Source organism: Mesoplodon mirus (genome assembly GCF_964341445.2).
Source record: "Mesoplodon mirus genome assembly, chromosome: 1".
NCBI lineage: Eukaryota > Metazoa > Chordata > Mammalia > Artiodactyla > Ziphiidae > Mesoplodon > Mesoplodon mirus.
Window position 1 is genome coordinate 13,907,286 of NC_138976.1, and position 26,054 is coordinate 13,933,339.

General features: G+C 40.7%; 1 protein-coding gene across 2 annotated transcripts in view; it reads left to right on the plus strand.

The window, feature by feature from the left end:
• Positions 1 to 68: 68 nt before the first annotated feature.
• FBXW2 (F-box and WD repeat domain containing 2) overlaps positions 69 to 26,054 on the plus strand; it is a 31,933-nt gene continuing 5,947 nt past the window's right edge. The window contains exons 1-7 of one of the 2 annotated variants that reach the window (XM_082640824.1): positions 69 to 130; positions 232 to 340; positions 5,222 to 5,731; positions 13,414 to 13,608; positions 15,661 to 15,794; positions 20,650 to 20,736; positions 21,348 to 21,517. In XM_082640824.1, coding sequence (XP_082496950.1) covers positions 5,242 to 5,731; positions 13,414 to 13,608; positions 15,661 to 15,794; positions 20,650 to 20,736; positions 21,348 to 21,517 — 1,076 coding nt within the window. In that variant the 5' untranslated portion in view covers positions 69 to 130; positions 232 to 340; positions 5,222 to 5,241. Of the gene's footprint in view, positions 131 to 231; positions 341 to 5,221; positions 5,732 to 13,413; positions 13,609 to 15,660; positions 15,795 to 20,649; positions 20,737 to 21,347; positions 21,518 to 22,950; positions 23,125 to 26,054 lie in introns of those variants that run through there. The other variant, XR_014295740.1, reaches the window with a different exon arrangement.

Sequence of the window (26,054 nt, forward strand, 5' to 3'; positions counted from 1 at the left end):
AGGCGGGGCCGGAAGTGCAGCCGCGTCCGCTGGGCGCCGTGGGTGGAGGGGCGCGCGGAGATGACGCAAGCAGCACCGGAAGCCGCTCCCCTGTGAGGCTGCGGACCCCGAGCGGCGGCCGCAGGTCCAGGTCTGTATATGAGGCGGGGCCGGGTCGGGGAGGGGTTGCCTGCCGCCCGCGCCACTGCTGACCCGCCGCGCCTCGGGCTGTTTGTCTTTCTCTCCCTGCAGGCGCCATGGCTGCGGAGCGGACCCGGCCGCTGCGAGGCTCTGGCGGCCCGAGCGCGCCTAGTCGGTGTGAGCCCGGCGCGAGGTCCCGGGCCCCGGGGCGCTCGCTCAGGTCAGTGCCGCGCGGAACACGGCTCTGGGAGCAGGGGACCCGGGAGCGACGAACGGGTTGAAGGGATCTGGAGTTGATTTTAGAGATGGGAGAATTGAGTCTCGGAGTGACTGCCTCCTAGTGCCTCAGTTTCCTTAGCTGCGAAATGAGTTAACAGTGATGTCCCAGGGCTGCCATGAGTTTGAAAGATGATGAAGTGTGGAGAGGTGGTTTATGAAGTACAAAGCGCTGTACTAATGTGAGGGACTGCGCCATAATTGTGGGTATGCCATGGAAACAGGTGTGTATGTGGAGTGCTGCTTGCAATAAAGATAACAAGGTTAATGCTGAATAATGATGGTAATCGGCATTTCTTGTAGGCTTACAGTGTGCGGGTACTGTGCTAAACGTTTTAAGTGCATTATCCTGTTTATTCCTCGTAAAAACCCTTGTAGGGTTATCTGTTCGTGGTTACCTTTTATAAGTGAGGAAACTGGGCTTGAGATCGGTGAAGCGATTTGCCCAGGGTCACCCAGCAACAAGTGGGGTTGCAGAGCCCTTATTTTAGAAACACTATTTGTATTCTTTCAAAGCTTTTAAAAGTTCATCTTAAAACTGAAGGCGGATTTACGTAGAACGGATATTCACACGGTTTAAAATTCATAAAGGGACCCTCACCCCTATTCCTCAGCCCTCCAGCATTCTCTGGAAGCAACCAGTGTTCCTAGCTCCTTGAATATTCAGAATATAAGTATGTAAGTTCATTTAGATAAGTTCAGAGCCTCTGTACTCTTAAACTGCTGGCTATACTTAATAAGAAAAGAGAGGGAAGATGAAGCCAAGGGCAACAAGTGTCTTGTTTTCTCTCTTGATTAGGCCGGGTCCTGAGGGAGGAGAGGAAAATGCATTCATCACGTTTAATCGAGAATGTTGTATCTTTAATAAGACCTGGGAGTATGGGTTTGGTTTGGTTTTGGTTTTGGAGGGTGGGGGCTGGGAAAGGTGTTGCACCTGCTCCTTCCTGTGGGACCCTGGGACAGTCACTCCACCTTTGGGGCCATAAATTTCCTCATTTATTAGTTAAGGGCAGTTCTGATACCTTCCACAAGGTTGTGAAAATCAAGTGAGGTAATATCTATGAGTAGTACTTTAGTCTGTCAAAGCAGTACAAAGATGAGAGTTGCCTAAGGGAACATAGGGAGTTAATGGCAGAACCAGAGACCAAACCCAGGTCTCCCATCTCCCAGTTTAGGAATCTTTTCATCATCCACCTGTTTCAGAGGTTTGTGATTGTTACTGTTGAGGGCAGAAGGGCAAGTTTAATGTTTAGTCTTAAGTGAGGGGGAAAAAAAGGATGAGACACCATGGAGTGTGGAGAGGGTGGAGAGAAAATGCACCTAGTGGGAAATCATAGCCTCAGTAACTGCCCTTAATTATAAAATTAAATTCCCAGTAAGTTTGAGCACTTGAGTTTTTTGGTCCGTATATTTTAAGCCATCTTACGATAAACAGTGGTGATGTCATAGGGTTGAAAGGGATGTTAGTGGAGCTTTCCTGCCAGGTATTCATAGTAATAAAACTTACAAGGGCTCTGTGCTAGGCATGTCCCTACTCTGGTCCTGATTCTCACAGCCCTCAAGGTGAGCTAGCTTCCATTTTACAGATGACAAAACGGAAGCTTAGAAGTTAGGTGAACATGTCCATGATCACAGAGGAAGTGGCTGAGTCAGTAAAAGGTTTGACTGCTCCAAAGCATTTTCATTTACCTCATTCTGCCTCTGTATCCAGCTGTCCTTGACCATTCCCAGTAATGGGAAGCTCACCACTCTGGAGGCAGCTGTTCCATTATTGGAAAGCTCTGGTGTTTTAAGATCTCCTCCTTCAGTTGAATTGAAATCCCACTTCCTGAAGTTTTCCCCATGGGACCTTTGCTGCCAGTACATGATATTCCTAGAGGCTCTCTTAGAGTTCAGTTTAGAGCTGTGACCTTAAGAAAGTTCTCTGCAGAGTCAGTTCAATTTTTTAGAGAAACAAAAGCTGATTTTTTTAAAGTAGTGCATTCTGCAAAGTTAACGGGGCCTGCTTTATAAAGATGCCTTTTTCATGACAGTGAAAGATGAAGAACTGGAAAAGAGCCTCCCGTAAAGGGTTCAGTAGCTTAAAGGGCAATTTCTAATGTAAGAGTGGGAAGAAAAATTCTTATTAGGAGTTAGGAGAGTATATACATATCAGAAATGGCTGGGTTTTTAAAGGTGCTCGTTGGAAAACTCGTCCCATAATTTCTGTGGTGCCACGGGTACGTTGATTTGGCATGCTGTATGATGTCTCTTAGTTATTTGGTAATGATATTGTTTTCACGGGTATTATAAATTTGCGTGTGTCCATTTAAATAACAGTTCGTCTTACATAAATGTCAGCGTTTCTGTGATGGACCTGTGGCATACTGTGTGTGTGTGGCGGTGCAGGTGAGATAGAGGAAGCCCCCCTGCTGCTTCACTGTAAAAAATGATGCTTGGGCAGACGTTTTGGTTATGTTTTTACTTGGGCAGTATTAACTAATTAGCTATTGTGGCATTTTGTGAATGTCCACAGAAACTTTTTTTTTTGGTCTTGCTGTGAATGATTTTTTTAAAGTAAAACCTTTCCAGAAATATTATAGATAAAAGGTTGTTAGGGTACAGAAAAAGGAGGAGGCTTGTTATTTTGGTTTTTTGTTTGTTTGTTTGTTTTGTTTTGTTTTTTGGCTGCGCCGAGTGGCTCGTGGGATCTTAGTTCCCCGACCAGGGATCGAACCCAGGCCCTTGGCAGTGAAAGCGTAGAGTCCTAACCACTGGACCGCCAGGGAAGTCCCAGGAGGCTTGTTATCTTGTGTTAAGTTGATAAAACGTTTGGTGAAATCATCGTTTTTTGGCAGCCAAGTAAATCCTTAAATTAATAAATCCTACCTAGCCCAAACCCTGAGGGTTAAAGTCCATTCACTGTTCAAAAATATTAGACAACAGATGATGTGATTGGAAGAGGTTTATTTGCTTTGACTGCTTTTTGTCTGATAACATTCCCACCAAATTTGATATTGGGAAATTAATGAAAATGATTTTTACATACCTTAACATGAACAAAGGTGGACGATGAGATCTGGATATTTGTGTAAACCTTGATCTAGGTGACATATATGGAAAGGAGTTTATTTTCCTCTTCTACCTTAATTTGGACATAAAGTTTTTTTTTAAAATAAATTTTATTTATTTTATTTATTTATTTTTGGCTGCATTGGGTCTTCGTTGCTTCGCGCAGGTTTTCTCTAGTTGCAGCGAGCGGGGACTTCTCTTCATTGTGGTGCGAGGGCTTCTCATTGCGGTGGCTTCTCTTGTTGCAGAGCATGGGCTCTAGGCACACGGGCTTCAGTAGCTGTGGCGCACAGGCTTAGTTGCTCCGTGGCATGTGGGATCTTCCCGGACCAGGGCTTGAACCCTTGTCCCCTGCATTGGCAGGCAGATTCTTAACCACTGTGCCACCAGGGAAGCCCTTAATTTGGACATAAAGTTTTTAAATTAGTATGATAATCTGATGGGAAACTGAGTGATCAGATTAGAAGGAAAGTTTTTATTCTTTTTTTTTAATCATTGAAATGTTTCAACATATGAAAATAGAATAAAAAACCTCCATGTACCCATCACCCAGCACTAATGTCTACCAACATGGCCTATATTGGGAAAGATGGTATTCACGTGATTTGCTTTATTTTTTGTTCTCTTCCTGTTAGTTTAGTCCCCGTTGTTAAGAGTGTGTTGACACCTTGACATAGTATGTTTTGCTGGATACTTGTCAATTTTTTTTGTTGTATTTAGCCCTAAAAGGGAAGGTGGTATATAATCAGGCTCGGTGCTCCCAGATTTTATCGCAAGGTTGCAGTTCTCCTGGTGGTAGCTGGCTTCAGAGAGAGACACTTGGTGTGTTTAGGAGAGTACTGATCTTGAGAGCACTGGCTTTCAGTCTGCTCTGTTGGCTATAGGCAAATCACCTTCTCTGACCTGCAGCTTCCTCATCTGCAAAGTGAAGATGATGGTCCCTTTCTTTGGGTGTTTTTTAAGCATGAGGGTTACTAATTTGTCTTATTTGTGCAGGCTTCCAGGACCCTCATGGCTCCCTGGGGGTACATGAGGTTAAGCATTGTCACCAGCTCATATGAGGCTTATAAAAACAGACTATGTAAGGCCAGATAAGGCCTTTGGTAATTCACGTTATAACAGGCAGTGCCATAAAGGAAGTGGAAGAACCAGAATACATGAGCCGTATAACTTACTGCATCTGCTTATTTTTCTTCCCCAAACCTTTTTGCCTGAATATCTGTTGTAAAAGCCAGTAGTCAGTTCTGTGATTCTAGTAACAGGTCATGTTGTACCTAGCATGATGACCAATGTCTCAAATTACTGCTCCGGAGACTTGCTTTCTGGTTGTCACATCCTTGTGCTTATTTTTGTGATTTTAGTGCCGAAATAGAGTGTATTAAGCAAATGGTATTATGATGGTTTTGATGGGGGTTCCATTGTATAGAATACACTGTTTCATAAGGAATGAATACTCTGTAAATCTTTTACTGTGAAGATGCATGTAGCATGTGCTAGACTCTAAAAGGAGCAAATCACGCACACACCAGCATAAATTTCATTGAGTTATGTTTTGGAGGTCATGATTTGTTAAAGTATGATTTCACAAATGTATTTTCTTTTGTGTGCATGGAAATTTTTCAGATAAATACAGTGTATTAACTGTAAAGTTGTAACTAAGCATAATGTTGTAATGCCAAGTTTTTTACACTAATTTTTAATACTTCATTTGTTAGCAGTCTTGCTTGAATGGTCACTTTGAGCAGAACTAATACAATATTTTGATGTGCCACAGGTAAATTTTTCCATAACCTTATGGAGAGAAAGGACTTTGAGACATGGCTTGATAACATTTCTGTTACATTTCTTTCTCTGACGGACTTGCAGAAAAATGAAACTCTGGATCACCTGATTAGTCTGAGTGGGGCAGTCCAGCTCAGGCATCTCTCCAATAACCTGGAGACTCTCCTCAAGCGGGACTTCCTCAAACTCCTTCCCCTGGAGCTCAGTTTTTATTTGTTAAAATGGCTCGATCCTCAGACTTTACTCACATGCTGCCTCGTCTCTAAACAGTGGAATAAGGTGATAAGTGCCTGTACAGAGGTGTGGCAGACTGCCTGTAAAAATTTGGGCTGGCAGATAGATGATTCTGTTCAGGACGCTTTGCACTGGAAGAAGGTTTATTTGAAGGCTATTTTGAGAATGAAGCAACTGGAGGGCCATGAAGCCTTTGAGACCTCATCATTAATTGGACACAGTGCCAGAGTGTATGCACTTTACTACAAAGATGGACTCCTCTGTACAGGTAAGAGAGCCTGGAACTTTTTTTTGCATTTCATAGAGTGTAATCTTACAAATAGAACAAAATACTCCTCGGGCTTGAGAATGGCAATTGTTAATTATAAAAGATACCTATAAGGGCATTATCCCTCCATCCCTGACTGGTTTTTCTCCTCTTTATCCTTTTTCACTCTGAGAAGACAATTATTTTTATAAAATTTTATGAGAAGAAAGCTCCAGACATTTTTTTAAATGTGATGTGTGTCAGAAAGCTCTACTTGTTTCTGTGCTTTTCTTCCATGTACAGTCCTCCATGTTGGGTTTTTTTTTTTCTATTAGTTATGATTTTAGGGGAAAAAACAGTAGAAAAGTTGTTGTGTAGTCCTAGCAAATAGGTCATTTTGGAAGAATTATGTAACCTCTCTGTGTTTGTTCCCTTGTCTGTAAAATATGGAAAAGGAGATATTTCTCTCTTGCTCTAAGATCCTGTGGTGAGAAGAATTAGAAGAGTTTGGGCATGGGAATGAAGACAGTTGGGTATTTTAAAACTAAGCAAGTAGTTAGGTAACTTTTTATAACAAATGTAATCATTAAAATTAGAAATATGTGTATCTTCCAATTATAATGGGCATGTGTTTCTACATGTGATTATAATTAGTGCCTATGTTTTAGGCAATACATTTTGATAGGTTTTGTAAATAATTCTCAAGCAAAGTTTAGAATGCTCTAGGCAGTTCTTAATGATAGCAATGCCTATTCATTTCCATCGTATATAATATATATAGTATAGGGATACTCCATGTTCTGGATGATTAGAAATCATCCAGGATGATTTCTAATAAATACTTGAGTATTACCTAAATCATATAGTTGTCATTTTTAATAGTATATACTGTTCCTTTGTGTAAGTATATCATAATTATTTAGCCATTTCCATATTATGCATATTCAGGTTGTTTCTATTTTTATGAATATTTTTGTTTGCATTATTTTTTTCCCCTTGAATTACTTACTTGGGGCAGAAACCTCAGAGTAGAATCACCAGATCCAGACGTATGAATGATTTTCTAGCTCCTCTTAAGTGTCCTTTCCAGGTATATTGGATTGATGCTATGCCCACAGCAAAGTCTAAAGTAACCTGCTTCTCCCTCAGAGTCCTACCAGACCCAGTTTTAATATTTTTAATAATTAAGAGAAGTATGATTTCTCAATATTGTTTTAAAATGGCATTTCTTTATTCATTGAGGATGTACATTTTCTCACGTGGTGACATTCTCTGAACTGCTAGACACTTTGTCAGTTTTATAAAATAAACATTAAATTTAAGGCATTTCATGGTTTTGTTTGTTTGCCGTCCTGAAATTACTCCGTGCTTACATTATTTTCCCTGTCCTATAAAAAACCTGATTACTGGAACAACATCATCTGTTCTTTTATACTTTGATGTACTTTCCCAGCTGTGGTGATGGCTTTTCAATATCCTTTTTGCGTCGTGCTCACCGGTAGGTAATTTTTTTTTAAAGATTAAGGTGCCATATTGCCTTTGAGCTTGGCATTTATTCACACTTGGGTCAATACTGGCAGTTGACTCATTTTCAGAACCAATTGCAGCTTTTTTTTTTTTAAATTTCTTGTTAAACTTCGCATTTAAAATGCCGTAAAACCTGTTACTTGGCACAGAAGTAAATGGAATACATTCACTGAATTCCTTAACTACCTGGACAGTTAATATCTGCAGATAACTGTGGACCCAACCCTGCATTTTAAGATTATTCTCCAGGTGCGTCTATATGCTATGTTATTTTTAGTATGATTAAATTCACCAGGTTTGCATATGGAAAATTATGCTTTGTTAATTGAAAATGATCCAAAGCATTAGTTTAAAGCAGCATTCCTGGGACTGTTACTAGTGAGAAATATTTGTTAATAGCTGGCTTACAGTCGAATGGGAAAAACGAGAGCTATAAAAGAGGTACGATCAAATGATATATTTAACTAGGCTTACTGTGATGAACATTTCACAGTATATATGGATATCAAATCATTACATTACACACCTGGAATTAATATAATGTTATATGTCAATTATATCTTAATTAAAAGAGAGACCAACCAAAAAAGTGATACTGTTGAATTGTATGAGGGAATAAAATTATACAGTTGTTCAGAAGAAGGAATAATTTCTTCCACTTGGGAAAGTAGAGCAGTGTTTATGTTGGGTCTTGAAGAATGTATAGATTTTTGGAGAGTTGAGATACACAGCGCTTTCCAATAGGAATATCGGCATTCGAAAGGGCCAAGCATGAAGCATGGAGGATGAAAATAAAGAAAACCCATATTGGCTGAAATCTTAGAATATAATTAGGGAGAGACTCCTAGAGTACAATCTGAAGAAATAGGCTTGGGCTGTGTTTTCACAAGCCTGGAATGCCAGGAACATGTATTTGGACAGTTTTCTATAAACTATGAAAGATTTTTGAGTAGAAAAAGGGCCGAGTTCAGAGCTTTCCATTTCAGATAAACTAGAGTTTCTTGTTTCTGTCAGACCCAGGTCCTCTATGATGACATATTTTACAGTATTCTCCCATCATGAAGTAAAAATCATGGAAGTAACTTATCTATAAGTACACATTTTAAAAATCAATATAATACTGAAACTTTGATCCAGAGGAGAAATAAGAGGACTGTGATTTAAAGTAATACATATTGAACACGTGCTCAAGCATAGCTTAGAAGGTGGTAAAGTAATCAGATGTTTACACCTATGTGTACTGTTACTGTGAACATGACAACTGTGAATGCAAAATGTTGTGTTTGTGTCACAGACACCATCTGTGACGCCATCTTTTCAAATGGTGAAAGACTCTTAGCAGAGTTCCCAGGAAAGTATGCCGTTCCTCAGTTTATCTGGTAGTTACACTCATAGAAAATTAGGTATACAGTTAAACTGCTAATACTCTGTAAAACAGGTTTTAGGTTCAGTCAGATAACTAAGATTTTCACTTACAAATATCTGGCAGAACCTTATGGAATGTCATACAGAATACAGATTCTTTTTGTGCTCTGCAAACATTGCAGGATGTCCAGCATTCCCGGACTCTGCCCAGTAGATGCCAGTAATGTCCTCTCATTGTGACAGTGAAGCCACCCTAGAAATTTCTGAAGTGTTCCCCCTAGGAGATGATACTAATTCTGTTGATACCCTTTGACATAGGCACATCTTGCGCTTGCAATTTAAATTACTGGTCTTGCCGTTTAGATGAGCTTAAATAGGTCTAGATATAGGATAGTAAGGGTAGAGATTTTTAAAAGTAGCCGTTGCAGAGAAGAGCAGCTATTGAAATAGAATGGACAGGATTTGGCAGTGAATCGGATATGTGGTAAGGAATAGGGAAATTTCAAAAATGGCTGAAGGCTTCCAGCTGCGTGTGTAACTGGGAAGATAGTAGTAGTAGTAAAAGAATAGAAAATGAAGGGATAAATTCAAGAGGATACACGGAATTCAATTTGGGATGAACTGAATCCAGTTGGATGTCTAAGTGGAGATTCCCACAGTATCTGGAAATGCTGGGTGAGAGCTTTGGAGAGTGCTCAGGGCTAGAGAGAATGATTTAGGAGTTAGTCACATCACAGCTATGGCTGTAAGTGAAATTTTAAAAGGAGATGGAGAGAGCAGAAGATAGAGCATAGTGGGGATCCTTTGAGTGTGTACTCACAGAAAGGGGAGAGGTAAAGAAACAAGGGTAATGAAGAGAGTTTCAAGAAGGAGAATGAAAGTTGCCTGACTTGAAGAGGCACTGGTAAATGTTTATTCAGTTGGTTAACAGAGTCAAATAACTCAGAGGGGTGGTTTGAGAGCTGAGATCTGATTCTACCAGTTAAATATTTAAACTTAACTTGATAAGATAGCTTACTCTGTTTGGGTTATGGCTCATTTTTCTGCTTACCTTTGTTACATTACCCATCTCTGTAATTTTTACATCAAAGATTGTTTTCACCCTGTTTTCCGAGTTGAGAGGGCTTTTTCCCCCTTTTATATAATGAAAAACAGTCTACATTTAGTCCCCTTTCACTTTCCTCTACACTGTATCATTTACAACCTCTTTACCCAACCTGATTGTTTTCTGATGTTTATTAGGGTGTAAAACTGAATGGCCTCATGTTTTCCCATATAAACTAGTTTAAATAATTAATTTAGATAATCTCCTTCCCTTTTTTTATCAGATTGTGGTAAAGTATATATGATTTATCATTTTAAGTGCATTGTTGTGCAGACATCACCACCATCTATCTCCAGAACTTTTAGCATCTTCCCAAACTGAAACTGTACTCATTAATCACTGACACCCTATTCCCTCCTCCGCAGCCCCTGGCAACCACCATTCTACTTTCTGTCTCTGAATTTGACTACTCTAGGTACCTCACAGGTAGAATCTTACAGTGCTTGTTCTTTTGTGACTGACTGAATTTCACTTAGCATAATGTCTCCATGGTTCCTCCATGTTGTCACGTATGTCAGAATTTCCTTCCTTCTTAAGGCTGAATAATAATCCTTTGTATGTATAGGCCACATTTTCTTTATCCTCCCTCCTAGTTTATAACTGGCCTTCCTGCTTCCAGTTTTGCTCCCCTTCAAACCATTTTCTCTGATGCAGCCATAGTGATCTTTCAGAAATGCAGATAAGGTCATAGTTAAACATCCTCCCGACGAGTTCTCCAGCCTGACCTTGCCACTATTTCCCAGTCATACCGAACTGTTATCCGTGTCCAAGTTTTAGGCAATGCATTTTGACAAGCATTGTAACTAATTCCTAGGTAGTTTTTAGAATGGATTCAAGTAGTTCTTTATGAATCGACCCCAATGCCTATTCACATATATTTGTGTAATATATAGGGATATTCAGTAGGTGCTTTAATAGTTATATTCCAGCGATTGGTAAACCACGAACTGCAGGGGCTGGATCCAGCAGAGTGGAGTAATTACCACAGAGACTCTAGGGCTCAAAAAGCCTAGTATATTTACTGTCTAGTCTTTTACAGAAATTTTGGCTGAGCTCTGGCATATACTGCTTTTTTCGGTTGGGGAGAGGATGCTGATTACTTTATTCATCCTTTAGATTTCAGCTAGTTAATACCTGAAAGTTTGGGGTTTTTTTTAAGCCATGAAATTCCTTCCAGCAATCCTACAGCACAGCCCGGCTTAACAGCAGAGCAGAGGATATAGCTATGGAGCCAGTCGCTCCATCTCCTGAGGCGTGTTCGTGGAACACCTCGATGTTGAGGAGCATGATTGTAAACTCAGCGGAGCTTCACCTGGGGCGCTTTCTCCTTTTATCCCCCACCTTGTATTTGCTATGGGCTTTTGTACTGCCCACCACTTACTGTACTGAATTATTATTGTTTGTTTAGCCTTTTTGTCTTCCTAGGAAGACTAAGCACCATAAGAGCAAGAGCCCTGCTTGACACACAAGTTCTCTAAATATGGGTTGAATGAATGAATGAATGAGACCCTGGCTGAACACTGGCAATAAATCAGAACCAAGCTCAGATAGGATCTGAAATGATTTCTTTTCCTGCCTTGCTTCCTAGAAATATAGTCACAAAATGCTGACTGGACCAAAAAGCTGAGAGGACCTTAAAGATTATCTAGACCTGTGCTGTCCAGTGTGGTAGCCACTCAACACGTATGGCTTTTGAGCGCTTGAGATACGGCTAGTTCAAACTGAGATGTGAAATAGGAAGTACTCACTGGATTTTGAAGACTTAGAATGTAAACTACTTCATTAATTTCTATATTGATTACATGTTAGATGATAATATTTTTGGCATACTGAGTTAAAAATATTAAATTATTTTCCCTGTTTTGTACTTTTTAAAATAAATTTATTTATTTTTGGCTGCGTTGGGTCTTCATTGCTGCACGTGGGCTTTCTCTAGTTGTGGCGAGCAGGGGCTACTCTTCATTGCGGTGTGTGGGCTTCTCATTCGGTGGTTTCTCTTGTTGCGGAGCACAGGCTCTAGGCAGGCAGGCAGGCTTCAGTAGTTGTGGCACGTGGGCTCAGTAGTTGTGGCTTGCGGGCTCATAGAGCGCAGGCTCAGTAGTTGTGATGCACAGGCTTAGCTACTCTGCGGCATGTGGGGTCTTCCCGGACCAGAGCTCGAACCCATGTCCCCTGCATTGGCAGGCGGATTCTTAACCACTGCACCACCAGGGAAGTCCCCTTTTTTTTGTACTTTTTAAAGTAGATATTAGAAAATTTTAAATTGTGTATGTGTCTTGCCTTATATTTCTATTGGACGGTATTGTTCTAGATCATTGGTTCTCAATGCATTGCTAATACATTAGAATCACCTGGCAAGCTTTTACAGTAATTAGATCCTACCTCAGATGTTCTAAGTTAGAATCTCTGAAGATAGGGCCCTGCACGTGTGTTTTGATAAAGCTCCGCAGATGATTCTGATGCCTCATATGCCCATTGAGAACCACCAGCCAACTCTCGCCTTTCATTTTGTAGAGAGGAAACTGAATCCTTAAATAGTAAAATAACGACAAGTATAGTCTTCATTTCAGTATGCTCTCATAGGGTTTGCCACAGTTGAAACTCATACTCTGCCTCTTTCGTAACTGATAGCTATTTTTCCATTGTCTGAAACAGTGGCTCTTGATCGACCCTTAAAGGTGGCATTGTGGCTAACTTTATTTAGTCATTTAAGCTTTTAGAAAACTGATCAGTTGGTGCTTTTCCAAGATACCATGTCCTTATTACAGGGACTACATTTTTGTAGCTTCAGAATGGTTTTTTCTTTGTCAGTTCTTTTTTTTTTTTTGGCTGCTCTGTGCAGCATGCGGTATCTTAGTTCCCTGATGGGGGATCGAACCTGTTCCTCCTGCAGTGGAAGCGCAGAGTCCTAACCACTGGACCGCCAGGGAATTCCCTCTTTGTCAGTTCTTATTCTTACTTTTATACAGGTAAATTGTGAGACATGAGTTCATCGTTAGGATTTTAAATGTGATTAAGACAAAGTCCTGAACTGTCACCATAATCAGTATAATATTTTCATCAGAGGCAGAAGTAAGACCTACCCTCTTCCCTGCAGAATCTTAAGAGGCTTTACAAGCTCTTTGTTGGGTTGTTGTGAACATCTGAGAATAATTTATGTCTAGTTTTCTTTGAAGTTCCTTCACATAGTTCAAGATGGCTCAAGAAGCTAGCAGTTAGCCTTTGCAGAAGTTAACCAGTGATTGGAGGCTTATCTATGATTTGCCTTGGAGTAGAACATGTTCCAGCAGACAACTTTACTATTCACCATTCTCTATTTGTTCAGAATTGTTGGGTAATGGACAGGCATGCAAGTGTACACATCCAGTCATAGGTGGTACCCACCATTTTAAGCTTAAATCAGAGAGCTCATGATAGCCAAAGATTTGGGAAAATTTACAAGTGGAAGCACCAAGGGGTGCTTTAGTCTAATACCACACTATAGCCTGGAAAGTTAAGGGAACAGGACCAGGGCTGTTAACAGTGTTCTGGTGACCCAGCGCAAGTTGTGTTACTGTCCCCATGCTTTGGTTTTCCCAGCTATTAAGTGAGAGTGCTAGAGGAGGTGACTGTTAAGGTTCTCCTTTAAGAATACCATGGTTTGGGGAATTGATTTTCCTTCTTTAGTGTTTGTTTTCTTACTAACCTCCCTGTTTTTCTCTTGAAGGGTCAGATGACTTGTCTGCAAAACTATGGGATGTGAGCACAGGGCAGTGTGTTTATGGCATCCAGACCCACACTTGTGCAGCGGTGAAGTTTGATGAGCAGAAGCTTGTGACAGGCTCCTTTGACAACACTGTGGCCTGCTGGGAATGGAGTTCCGGAGCCAGGACCCAGCACTTCCGGGGGCACACGGGGGCGGGTGGGTTGCCTTTCTTCAAGGGTTTCAACAGCTACTCTACCCTCATTCCTTAAAGCCAGGAGCCAAGAATGTGATCCCTTTTTTGTTTTTGTTTTTTAATTTAACCTGTCTTTCCCCCAATTTCTTTCTCAGTCACTACAGTTAATCCCTTTATTCAAGTTATTCTTTTTTGGAATTTGCCCCCTAATTTTGCTTTTCCTTGGCCCATTTTTTAACTCTTATGTCCTTTATACCCTTATGCTAGGAGAGGCAGTTCTTCTTTTCCCCTATTTCATTTATATCCTATTGAACAGTCAGCCCCCTCTGTTTTGATCGGATTCCATACCTCCAAATTGAGTAAGTGCTACACTTGTAAATTCAGTCTACTTTATTTGTAGAATTAGGACTGGAAATCATTTGGAGTGACTATACAGATTACATCAAATTGGAGCTTGGTTGACAATAATTTTACAGCAGCCTTAGTTTGTAAAAAACTGGTCATTTGAACATAGCCTTCAGATCTGAGCTTCTCCCTCTGCTTCACTGTATTTTGGAGCTCTGTGCAGAAATCATGTTGATGTAGTTCCCAGCCTCTTGTGCAGCTGCTCCCTTCTTCCTTTCTGCCCTTTACCCACTGCATTAGCCCCTGAGAATCATAGTCTATGCTCTTGAGACACTTATGAGCAGCCTTCCTGGACTCCCTAAACGGGTTGAGTTTCTCTGCTGTAGGTTTCCCAATACGTGTGTAACACTTATCATATCAATACAAGTAAGTATGATAACCTTGTTTCCCCACCAACCTGTAAGCTCCAGAAGGACAGGGATCCTGCCTGTCTTATTCACACTTAGGTCCTGAATTCCTTGCACCATACCTAGTACTCAGTAATTCTTTAATGTAAACCTAGCTGTTCTATAGCAAAAAGCCAAGTCCCCCCCATTTTGTGCGTCATCCTGTACATTTTTCTTCAGTCTTCTCTGCTACCACTTGTTTGTTGTAGAAATTAATATTTTGAAGATATATGATTTAACATGGAACTTATATATCAAACTGAGTGTAATATTCCACAGTGTCCAGGGTTGTACATTGACTTCCAGGTGATTTTATACCTGGTCAGCTTTGAGAGCCCTGTTATAAAAAATTTCCTCTTTGCTGTTCCCTGGACATTGCTGTGGCTGTACCTAACTCCGTGCCTTTGCTGTTCCCTCTACCTGCAGTATTCTCTTTCTTTTCTTGATAAATTCTACTCATCCTTCAGGGCCCATCTCCAATATCGCCTCTTCCCTGAAGTCCTCCCTGATACCCCTGGGCAGAGTTAGTCATTCTCCTTGGTGTTTCCCTAGCAAGAGGTAAACATTTATTTTTTATTTTTTGGACTTCCTCTTCCACCCCTCACTTAGTCTGAGTTCCTTAAAGAAAAGAGCAGTGTCTTCATCTTTGGGTCCCCAGTGTTCCTTTAGAGCTTGGCAGGCATTTAAAAACAAATATTTGAGTACTTGCTATACTTAGGCACTGTTTTAGGTGCTGGGGATAGAGCTCTAAAGAAAATCAGACAGTTTGAGAGAATGGCTCAGTCTGACCTTTAAGATCTTTGTTTTGTTTTTCTCATTACACTGGCTTTTCTTCAGTATGGGTATTGTTTTGCAGCTTATACTCTTGACATTTTATCTTACTGCAGTAAATAGTACAAATCTGAGTAGGTCCACCTATGTTCTGTTTTTCCTGCATAGGCTAGATAAGTTACGTGTAGTATCAGGCAGGCAGTCCTGAGAAGAAATGCCATTGTCTCCTACACTGATTTACCTCTCACTCTGAACCTAGTGCAAGTATAAGAGATTGTACTATTCCAAGAACTTTTCATCCTTAGAATTATAAGCTATGATAATAACAAGAATTTTGAAATAGATATATTTTTTAGCATAAAATTGCTAGTTGAGAAAGCATCATTCCTACAGTAGTTCTGGTTGAGAAATTATACAGTTAGGCAGCTAGGGAGAATAAATGTAATTGAACTCTACTATGAAAGACCCACAGGCAAAGGCGTATTTTAACTTTGTGTGTGTTGTATATACTAGTGTTTAGCGTCGACTACAATGATGAACTGGACATCTTGGTGAGTGGCTCTGCAGACTTCACTGTGAAAGTATGGGCTTTATCTGCTGGGACGTGCCTGAACACACTCACCGGGCACACAGAATGGGTCACCAAGGTAGGAAGACTTACAGAAGAAATGTTGACATCAGTCTTGCTGAGGGTGGGGGAGCTGGGGGTGGGATGGGGGATGGTAGATGCTGCCTCGTAAGTGGTAGATGAGTCATAAGATGGGATAGATACAACCACAAAGCATGATGGTGTATCACAGTGACCAGCATGTAAAAGACACTCAGTAAATAGTTTAATGAATGAGTGACTTATGGACATGGAAAGATGCCCACAATATATTAGGTGGGTAGAGGGAGCAAATAAGACAGGTTACGTACAAAAAACTATGTAGAGTGTGATGACAGTTTCTAAATGTGTTTTTGCACTAAAATGTTGAAGATGATTATTTCTTGTGGAATTGAGTACTTTTTTCCCTTGAGGATAAGCATATTTTTAAATCAGAAAAGTAATTTTCATTTTAAAAAAGAAAATGCTTGCAAGAAGTGGAAGAAAAATGTACAGGCTCTTTAAAAGAACATTGTGCTGGTTTCTAGCCACTTTTATTCAACATATAATTGGAAGTCCTAGACAGAGCAGAAAAGGAAAAAAAGGGATCCATGTTGGAAAGGAAGAGGTAAAACTGTCAGTATTTGCAGATGCATGATATTTTGATGACTCCACCAGAAGACTGTTAGAACTTGTAAACTACAGGTAAAGTTGCAAGATGTAAAATCTATACACAAATATCTGTTTCCTTTCTGTACACTAATAATGAACTATCAGAAAGAGAAAGAAAGAAAACAGTCCCATTTACAATTGCATCAAAAGGAATAAAATACCTAGGAATAAGTGTAACCAGTACATAACAGAAAGACCTGTATATTGAAAACTGCCAGGCCTTAATGAAGGGAATTGAAGTAGACACAAATAAATAGAAAGGTAGTTCATGCTCATGGATTGGAACAATCGGTATTGTTAAAATGTCCATACTACCCAAAGCAATCTGCAGATTCAGTGCAATCCCTATCAGAATTCCAATGGCATTTTTCAAGGAAATAAGACAAATAATCCTAAAATTTGTATGGAACCACAAAAAAACTCAAAAAGCCAAAGCAATCTTGAAAAAGCACAAAGCTGAAGGCATCATGCTTTTAAACTATATGACAAAGATATAGTAGTTAAAACTATGGTATTGGCGGAACAGACACATAGATCAATGGAACAGAATATATAGCCGAGAAATAAGCCCATGTATATATGGTCAATTCATTTATGACAAAGGAGCCAAGAATATACAATGGGGAAAGGGCAGTGTCTTCAATAAATGGTGTTGGGAAAACTGAACAGCCACATACAAAAGAATGAAACTCAACCACTGTCTTACACCATACATAAAAATTAACTCAAAATCGAGTAAAGATTTGAACTTCTTAACACCTGAAATCATAAAACTTAAGACTAGAAGAAGACATAGTAAGTATCTTGACATAGGTTTTGTCAGTGATTTTTTGAATCTGACACCAGAAGCAACAAAAGCAAAAATAAATAAGTGGGACTACACCATACTAAAAAGCTTCTGCACAGCAAAAGAAACTTAACAAAATTAAGAGGTAACCTACTAAATGGGAGAAAATATTTTCAAATTATATATCAGATCGGGGCTAATATCCAAAATAGATAAATAACTCATACAACTCAATAGCAAAAAACCAAACAATCTGATTAAAAAATGGGCAGAAGATCTGAACATTTTTCCAAAGAAGACGTATAGATGATAAATGAAAACAACAACTAACAAGTAAATGAAAAGATGTTCAACATAATTAATCATCAGGGAAATGCAGATCAAAACCACAATGAGGGACTTCCGTGGTGGTCCAGTGGTTAAGACTCTGTGCTCCCAATGCAGGGGGTCCAGGTTCGATCCCTGGTCAGGGAACTAGATCCTGCATGCTGCAACTATAAAAAAGATCCCGCATGCTGCAACAAAGATCCCACACGTGGCAATGAAGATCCCACATGCCACAACTAAGACCCAGCACAGCCAACTAACTAAATAAATATTAGGGGGAAAAAAACCCACAATGAGTTATCACGTCATGCTAGTTAGAATGACTGTTATCAAAAAGACAAGAAATAACAGGTGTTCGTGATATTGTGGAGAAAAGGGAACCTTTGTTCACTTTTAGGGGAATGTAAATTGGTGCAGCCACTATGGAAAACAGTTTGGAAGTTCCTCAAAGGATGAAAAATAGAACTTCCACATGATCCAGCAATTCCACTTCTGGGTATTTATCCAAAGAAATTGAAAACACTAACTCAGAAAGATACATGCACCCCCATGTTCATTGCAGCATTATTTATAATAGCCAAGATATGGAAACAACCAGAGTGTCCATAGATGGATGAAGGGGTATATGTATTGAAATATCATTTAGCCATAAAAAAAGAATGAAATCTTGCCATATGTGACAAATGGATGGACCTCAAGGGCATTATGCTAAGTGAAGTAAGACAAAAAAGAGGCAAATACCATACGATCTCTCTTACATGTGGACTCTACAGGGGGAAAAAAAGCCAAGCTCATAGACACAGAGAACAGACTGGTGGTTGCCAGAGGCAGGGGGTGGGATGTGGGGAGTGGGAGAAATGGGTGGACAGTGTTTTTTGGTTTTTTAGTTTAAATGAATTGCACAGAAAGGGAAGGAGGAAGGAGGAGAAAATAATGCTCGCAAGTAGTGAAACAAAAATGTACAGGATCTTGAGAAGAATGTTGTGATGTCTTCTAGTTTTCAAAAAAACGATTGCTGTGAGGATCAAAAGCCATGTAAAAAGTGGAAATGCCATGCAGAAACACTTTTCTTGAGCTTATCATGCTATTCTGTGAGGGGCTAAGGATGCAGGAGTGAGCAGAACAGACCCAGGCTTGATGCGAATGTTAGTCTAGTAGGAGGAATAGTTATTAGTAATTTCACAAGTTCACAAATTGTGTTAAGTGCTATGGAGGAAAAGTGCAGGGTCTAATTCATTTTGATTCAGTGAAATCTTTTAAAGAAGGGGCCAAATGTGAAGAATAAATGGGAGGTAACTGTGTAAATGGAGTGTTTCAGAGGGTACCGTATGTGCACAGGCCCTGGGGTGGGAAAGAGCCTAGAACATTTGATAAGCTGATTGCCCTGGAAGGCCAGCGGAGCTGTGCTGTAGTTGGGGGATGTGTGGGAGAGGGGACATCACGTACGCTTTACTAGAGCTCATTAAGGATTCTGGATTATTGTAAGTATAGTAGAAAGCAATTGATGAGTTCTGAGCAAGAGTCTGGTGTGATTCATGTTTTAAGAAGATAACTGCTGGGCTTCCTTGGTGGCGCAGTGGTTGAGAATCTGCCTGCCAATGCAGGGGACACAGGTTCGAGCCCTGGTCTGGGAAGATCTCACATGCCGCAGAGCAACTAGGCCCATGAGCCACAACTACTGAGCCTGCGTGTCTGGAGCCTGTGCTCCGCAAGAGGCCGCGATAGTGAGAGGCCCGCGCACCACGATGAAGAGTGGCCCCTGCTTGCCGCAACTAGAGAAAGCCCTCGCACAGAAATGAAGTCCCAACACAGCCAAAAATAAATAAATTAATTGATTAATTAAAAAGCAAGTTTAAAAAAAAAAGATAACTGCTGAGTGGAAAATGGGTTACAGTGGGGCACAAGTGGATGCAGGGTGACCAGTTAGGTTTTTGCAGCAGTCTAAGCAAAAGAGACCCATGGCTTGGACTTGGGTGGCAATAAAGAAAGAGAAGGGCATACACGAAGGATGTGTCTTTAAGGTAAAGCCAACTGAACTTACTCATGGGGAACAAAGAAGAAGAAAGAATCCGATGACTAGTGGGTTTTAGACTGGGTGGGTGATTGTGTGAGAAGACCAGTAATACCACCGAACTGTACACTTAAAAATGGTTAAGATTCTACATTTTATGTTATGTGTATTTTACCACAATAAAAACATTGGGAAAAAAATTCTGTACTGGGTGCATTCAATTTTAAATAGAAAAGTTATATAATTTGGTGTTATGTTAAAAACAGTGAACTTGGGGCCAGGACACTGACTGAGATGTCTTAGATAAGTTACTCTTCCCTTCAGGGCCTGAGTTTCATCATCTGCTAAATGTTCCTGTGAGTACTAAATGAGATGATGAGACAGAACCCAGCAAGGTGCCTGGCACTCAGTAGCAGGTCTGTCAGTTTCATTTGAACCTGCAACCCAGGCTTCTGAATGAGTGAGCCTGGCCTCCCCTCTCACTTTATGCTGATTTATTCCTAAAATAACCAGAAGCTAGTGTTTACAGATTATCCCACATGCTAATGGAATGTTAGCTTCTCTTACATTATTATTTTCATTGTTTTATTTCATTTTCACTACAATTATTTGAGATAATAGGTGCCCCATCCCCTATTTTAAAGATGAGGAAACTGAGAAACGAAGAGGTTAGATGGTCCTGCCCAAGGTTGCAGAGTCAACATATGACTGGTCCCAGTCAACATTCTGGTCCCAAGTCGAGTGCTTTTCCCTTTATGATGCACATGCTTATGAAAACAGGTTCTTTGTATCTACTATGTGAATGGACTTTTTTCTTTCCTATCCCTCACATTTTTTATGAAGTCACGTTTTATAATTTTTAAAGTCCTAATGTTTGCTTCCAGACTAAAGCTAAGAGTAAATGCTGCCAACATTAGACACTTTTAGGTCTTGCTAATAATCTAAAGAATCTGGTAATAGTAAAACTCCTAGTAAAGGTTAACTTGTGTTACAGTTAACATAGAGTTATAGATTACTCATATACCATATCATTTTGAGCTCTTTTTCATATTTTAATTAAAAGGGATAGGAACAGTACTAAAAGGATCTTTCTGTAACATGGATATTTATTATTTCTAGGTGGTCTTACAAAAGTGCAAAGTCAAGTCTCTCTTGCACAGCCCTGGAGACTACATCCTCTTAAGTGCAGACAAATATGAGATCAAGGTGAGGTTTTTTTTCCTCCATTACTTTGCCTTATGAAAGAGTGTGGCACAGGGGGAATATTTCAAGGGAGGAAGGAATGTCTTTAAGCCCTCTTAAACCCACTGGAAAGAGAATTGTTCATTTTCCTGTGTTCTAGGCAGTTTCTGACTCTGATTTGTAAATGAAGGGGGAAAAAAATCCACAGAAATTTATCTTTGATGCGTTCTTACCTTTCCTTAAGACATATATCTCCTTTTCTCCTCAGTTCTTAGATCCGAAGTATGAAAACATAAACATCTACTTGTATAATAATAACAGCAATTTGCAAAAAAGTTTACAGAACACTCTTACATGTATTTTTATTGCATCTTTTAAACTGTTCCATATGTAGGCACTGACCATCGTCACTGCAGGAACTGAGGTTCAAAGAGGTTAAATGTTTTACCCAGGATTACACCACACATATGTGCCAAATCCGAATCTGAACCCATGCTTCAGCTGTAAAACCCGTGGTCTCTCCAGTTTACTTCACTTTGTATTGGACGTCAGCAAACACAAGCCACGTTGTTTAAGGACAAGCTTTTCTATGGTGATGTGATCTCTCACCTTTCCTAATTTTCTCTTATCTGTAGATTTGGCCAATTGGGAGAGAAATTAACTGTAAGTGCTTAAAGACATTGTCTGTCTCTGAGGATAGAAGTATCTGCCTGCAGCCAAGACTTCATTTTGATGGCAAATACATTGTCTGTAGTTCGGCACTGGGTCTCTACCAGTGGGACTTTGCCAGTTATGATATTCTCAGGTAATATTCCCTTGGGCCTTTACCTTTAACGGTCTGTTGCAGTTTAATAATAAAGGCAAGACTAAATATTTCCATAAACCAGTTAGTAACTTGCTTTGGGGAAATGTTTACTCCATCAGTTGTGTGCTGAAAATCTCACACATAAAAATGTTTTAAAGGCAGTAATTAAATTAGAAAGAGTTATATGTTAGAATGTAGAGGGTCTAGATTCTAAGTCGTCTTCTTACTCTGAGTTACTTCCACTTTAAGAATTTCTGAATTCCCCTTCCAGCTTCTCTGGAAAATGAAGAGTTTGGATGAAAAGATCTTTCAGATCTCCTCTAGTTCTAAGTTTTTTTTTGTTTGTTTGTTTTTTTGTGGTACGTGGGCCTCTCACTGTTGTGGTCTCTCCCGTTGTGGAGCATAGGCTCTGGATGCGCAGGCTCAGCGGCCACGGCTCACAGGCCCAGCCGCTCCGCGGCATGTGGGATCTTCCCAGACTGGGGTATGAACCCGTGTCCCCTGCATCAGCAGGCGGACTCTCAACCACTGTGCCACCAGGGAAGCCCTAGTTCTAATATTTTATGTTCTACTTCCTGGTCAGTTGAAATTCTGTGTTGAGGGATTGAGTGGCTTTCCGCTGACTAGCAGAAAGACAGAGAAACTTGGAGAAAGTTACAACCTGCAGAGTTTCTCTCCAAAGAAAGAAATAGAGGTCTATAGACAAATAATTTTGTGATTCACTGTATATCATAGACCCCTCTTGGAGACTGGCGATATCTGTTAGCATATTGGAGGTTGATGGAAGCCAGTGACATATGGTGATTAAGAGAACCTACTTTGGTGATAAATAAACCTTGGTTTAAGACCTAGTTCTCTTTCTTATGAGCTGTGTGATTTTATGTAACTTTCTTAACCTTTCTGTGTCTGAATTGTCTCACCTGTAAAGTAAAGGTTAAACGAAATGCCTGTAATGAGGACCTAGCAGAGGACCTGACAGGTTTTTATTACTAATAGGTGTGAGAAGTCCTACATAAAGAAACCTGTTTTAATTTGTTTAACCTACTGTACCTCACATGTATTGTGCACAGAGCCCTTGTTTTGAGGAGCACATGTTAACAGCTCACAGAATTAGTGTTCCATAGCATACTTCAGGAAGTGCTGGCCTGGGGACAGAAACTGAACATTTTCTTCATTGTTTTTATGCATGACTGTTTGAGGTCAACTTGTATGGGATCTGATCCTACTAGCCAGCAGGACTTTGGTGGGCCCAGTCTCTCTGGTCGTAAAGTTACAACCTCATTTATGTCTTCCTGGAGTTAGACCTACGTTTCTAACCAGTTAGATTTGCAAGCTATCAGAATAATTTCTAGAAATGATTGATAATTACATTTTGACAAAAAAAGACTGGAACAGATGCCAGAAAACATTAGTCCAACCTCTTCATTTTATAGATGGGGAAACTGAAGCTGAGAGAGGATAAGGGCCTTGCCCAGTATCCCACAGCTCACCCTAGTCCAGCATCCATCCATCCATCCATCCGTGGTTGGATCATCGGGCAGGCATATGCTTAAGGAACCAGCAAGCCAGAGAGAAGGAACTTTTGAAAGAACTTGAGTCTTTGCAAAGTAAGAAATTGAAGTACATTTGGCCATGGGTTCTGCACCCACAGATTCAACCAACTGAGGATTGAAAATATTAAAAAAAAAAAATGTCCAGAAAGTTCCAAAAAGCAAAACTTGAATTTGCCACGCACCAGCAACTATTTACATAGCATTTGCATTGTATTAGATGTAAGTAATCTAGAGATGGTTTGAAGTATACGGGAGGACGTGTGTAGGTTATACGCAGATACTGCACCATTTTATACAAAGGACTTGAGCGTCCATGCATTTTGTTATCCAAGGGGGTCCTGGAACCAGTTCCCCGCAGATAGGACCTTAGTCACCGTGGGAAGATCAGATCTTTGATAGTTTAATATTGTTTTTGTTTTGAATTAAAATTTGGGAGAGAGGGGTGAAGAGGTGAGGTAGAATAGAGGTATTATAATCTGATTAATGCTTAGAGTTTGAGAGTCTCTAAAGGTTTAATTTGGTCCTATATTCTCGTGTGTGCTTCTTACTCAGAATGGCATATTGAGTCCAGAGTCCCAGATGAAAGTTCTGTTAATTTTTGATGTTTCGATATACTAGCTGTAACCAATAAACAGGCAAGATGGTTTGCTGCTAGCAAGTACTAAGTTCAGATTTTTTTTTTTTGAGGAGGGGCTATTTTATCTCTTGCTTTTCCCCCTCAAACATGAACATAACAGCCTCTTTTTGAAATCTTGTACAAATCCTGTGACCTCAGTTGCCAGGACCAGATTGCATTCTGTGAGCTTTGATGCTACTTGAAAGGAAAGCACGAGTAGTAGCATGTTGCTCCGTGAAGCTACGTTACGGTGCAATCCCCTGAGCTAGGTTATCTCAGTACAGCAGGTGGGGTTTTGTAGGTTTAAGGGCCCAGAGTGCACGGCAGGGATGTGTTTACAGTTCTAAAGTAATCAAAGTAGGAGGTGCTGTGAGCCTGTCGGGACCTGTGTTCTGTCCTGCAGCACATGTGTGCTGGGGTGTTTGGAGTCAGCTCAACTTCCTCAGGCTTAAGTCCTGTCCCCTAGCCACTCTGTTTTCCAAGTTTCTGGTCATTTTCTGCTTGTGTTGATGATGTGGGACTTACTAGACTTTCCTGCTGCTTTCCTCAGTTTCCTTTGGCTCTCTCTTGTAGGAATTTGTATTTTCCCATGCTTACTGCACCACTTCTCTAGTCATTAGCAGACACTTATTTATTTAACCCGTGCGTTAGGCACTGTGATGCACACTGGGAACCAGCAGAGATACTTTTACCAAACTTGTGGAAATGACTGACCAGGGAAGGCTGACATTCAACAGCTGACTACATGCAGGTGTTTTCATGGTTGGGGTAAGAGCAACATGGCTCGGGGTACTTTTGAGACCCTGCCTAGTTTGAGGAGTAAAGGAAAGCTTCTTTGAGGAGGAGATTGGGGCCGAGCTCTAAAGGATGAGTAGACGCATTTCACTAAGCGCCAGGGGCGAGGGTGCAGCGAGGAGCATTGTAGACGCGAGGGCAGAGTCTGCTGAAAGGCCCTGGGACGCTGGAGCCCGGTGCCTTTGAGTGACTGAAAGAAGGCCAGAGTGGCAGACGTGCGTGCAGGAGAGAGCCATTGAAGGGTTTAAAAGTTTAAAATACGATAGGATTAGATTTTAGTGTGAGGTTAACTGATTGGAAGGGGCCAAGGGCAGACGTGGGGGCACCCATTGCAAACTCTTGGTAGCAGTGCAGGCAAAGGTGATGTCCTGGGTCAGAGTTGGGGCAGTTCAGGTAGTAGTGAATAAATTAAGGGAAAGTTTAGGAGGTAAAATCAGTAGATCTGGGTGATTGGATTTGTGGGTTGATATTTGCGTGGTTGCCATGTTTCCTAGCTTGAGCAGCTGGGTGAATGAGCAAGCAAGGAAATGAAGAAGAGAAACAGGTTAAGAAGGTTGTTTTGGACTGGTTGAGTGTGAGGAACAGGTCTTATTCTTCACTGCTAAATCCCCTCCCTTCCTGATACCAGACTAAAATCTGCTCCTTTGTAACGGTCTTTCCCTTTGACCTTCGTTCTCTCTGCTAGAGCGCCTAATGCCTGGCCTCTCACGCATCCTTCACTGTTGAAAGGTGATGATCGTGTATAGCTTCCCTGTCCCTGCCACTTTGCTTTCTCCCCGCCTCAAGCTCATATTCTTTAGCTGTTCCTTGCTTGTCCTGGTTACCAGGCCCTGTCCCTTCTGATTGACCTCTTGGACATACACTAGTTGGTAGTGTCCTTGTTAAGATGTAGGATAAACTGGAGTCACGGGGCTTCCCTGGTGGCGCAGTGGTTGAGAATCTGCCTGCTAATGCAGGCGACACGGGTTCGAGCCCTGGTCTGGGAAGATCCCACATGCCACAGAGCAACTAGGCCCGTGAGCCACAACTACTGAGCCTGCGCGTCTGGAGCCTGTGCTCCGCAACAAGAGAGGCCGCGATAGTGAAAGGCCCGTGCACCGCGATGAAGAGTGGCCCCCGCTTGCCACAACTAGAGAAAGCCCTCGCACAGAAATGAAGACCCAACATAGGGAAAAATAAATAAATAAATAAATAAATAAATATTTATACCAAGATTTAGACATAGCAGTGGTTTATAATTTCTGTTAAATACTCTTCATACTAGACAACCTTATAAAAAAAAAAAAAAACAAAAAAAACTGGAGTCTCGCCTAGGCTCAAATATATTGTCACAGCAGAATTTGTATATCCCTTGTCTTATAGCTCTTTTCCTAGTGCCTCCAAAGAGGACATCAACTTTTCGCCTTACTAAATGTGCAGATGAGAGAGACGGAGGGTTTCGTTTTGTTTTGTTTTTTTTCATTTGTGTTTCTGTCTGGCAAGGTCCCTCCCACTCTCTGCCTTTGTCGTCGATGTTTTAGGAACTGCCAGCCTGAAAAGGTTAAGGCTGTTCTTCCAACTCTCACAGTTTTCT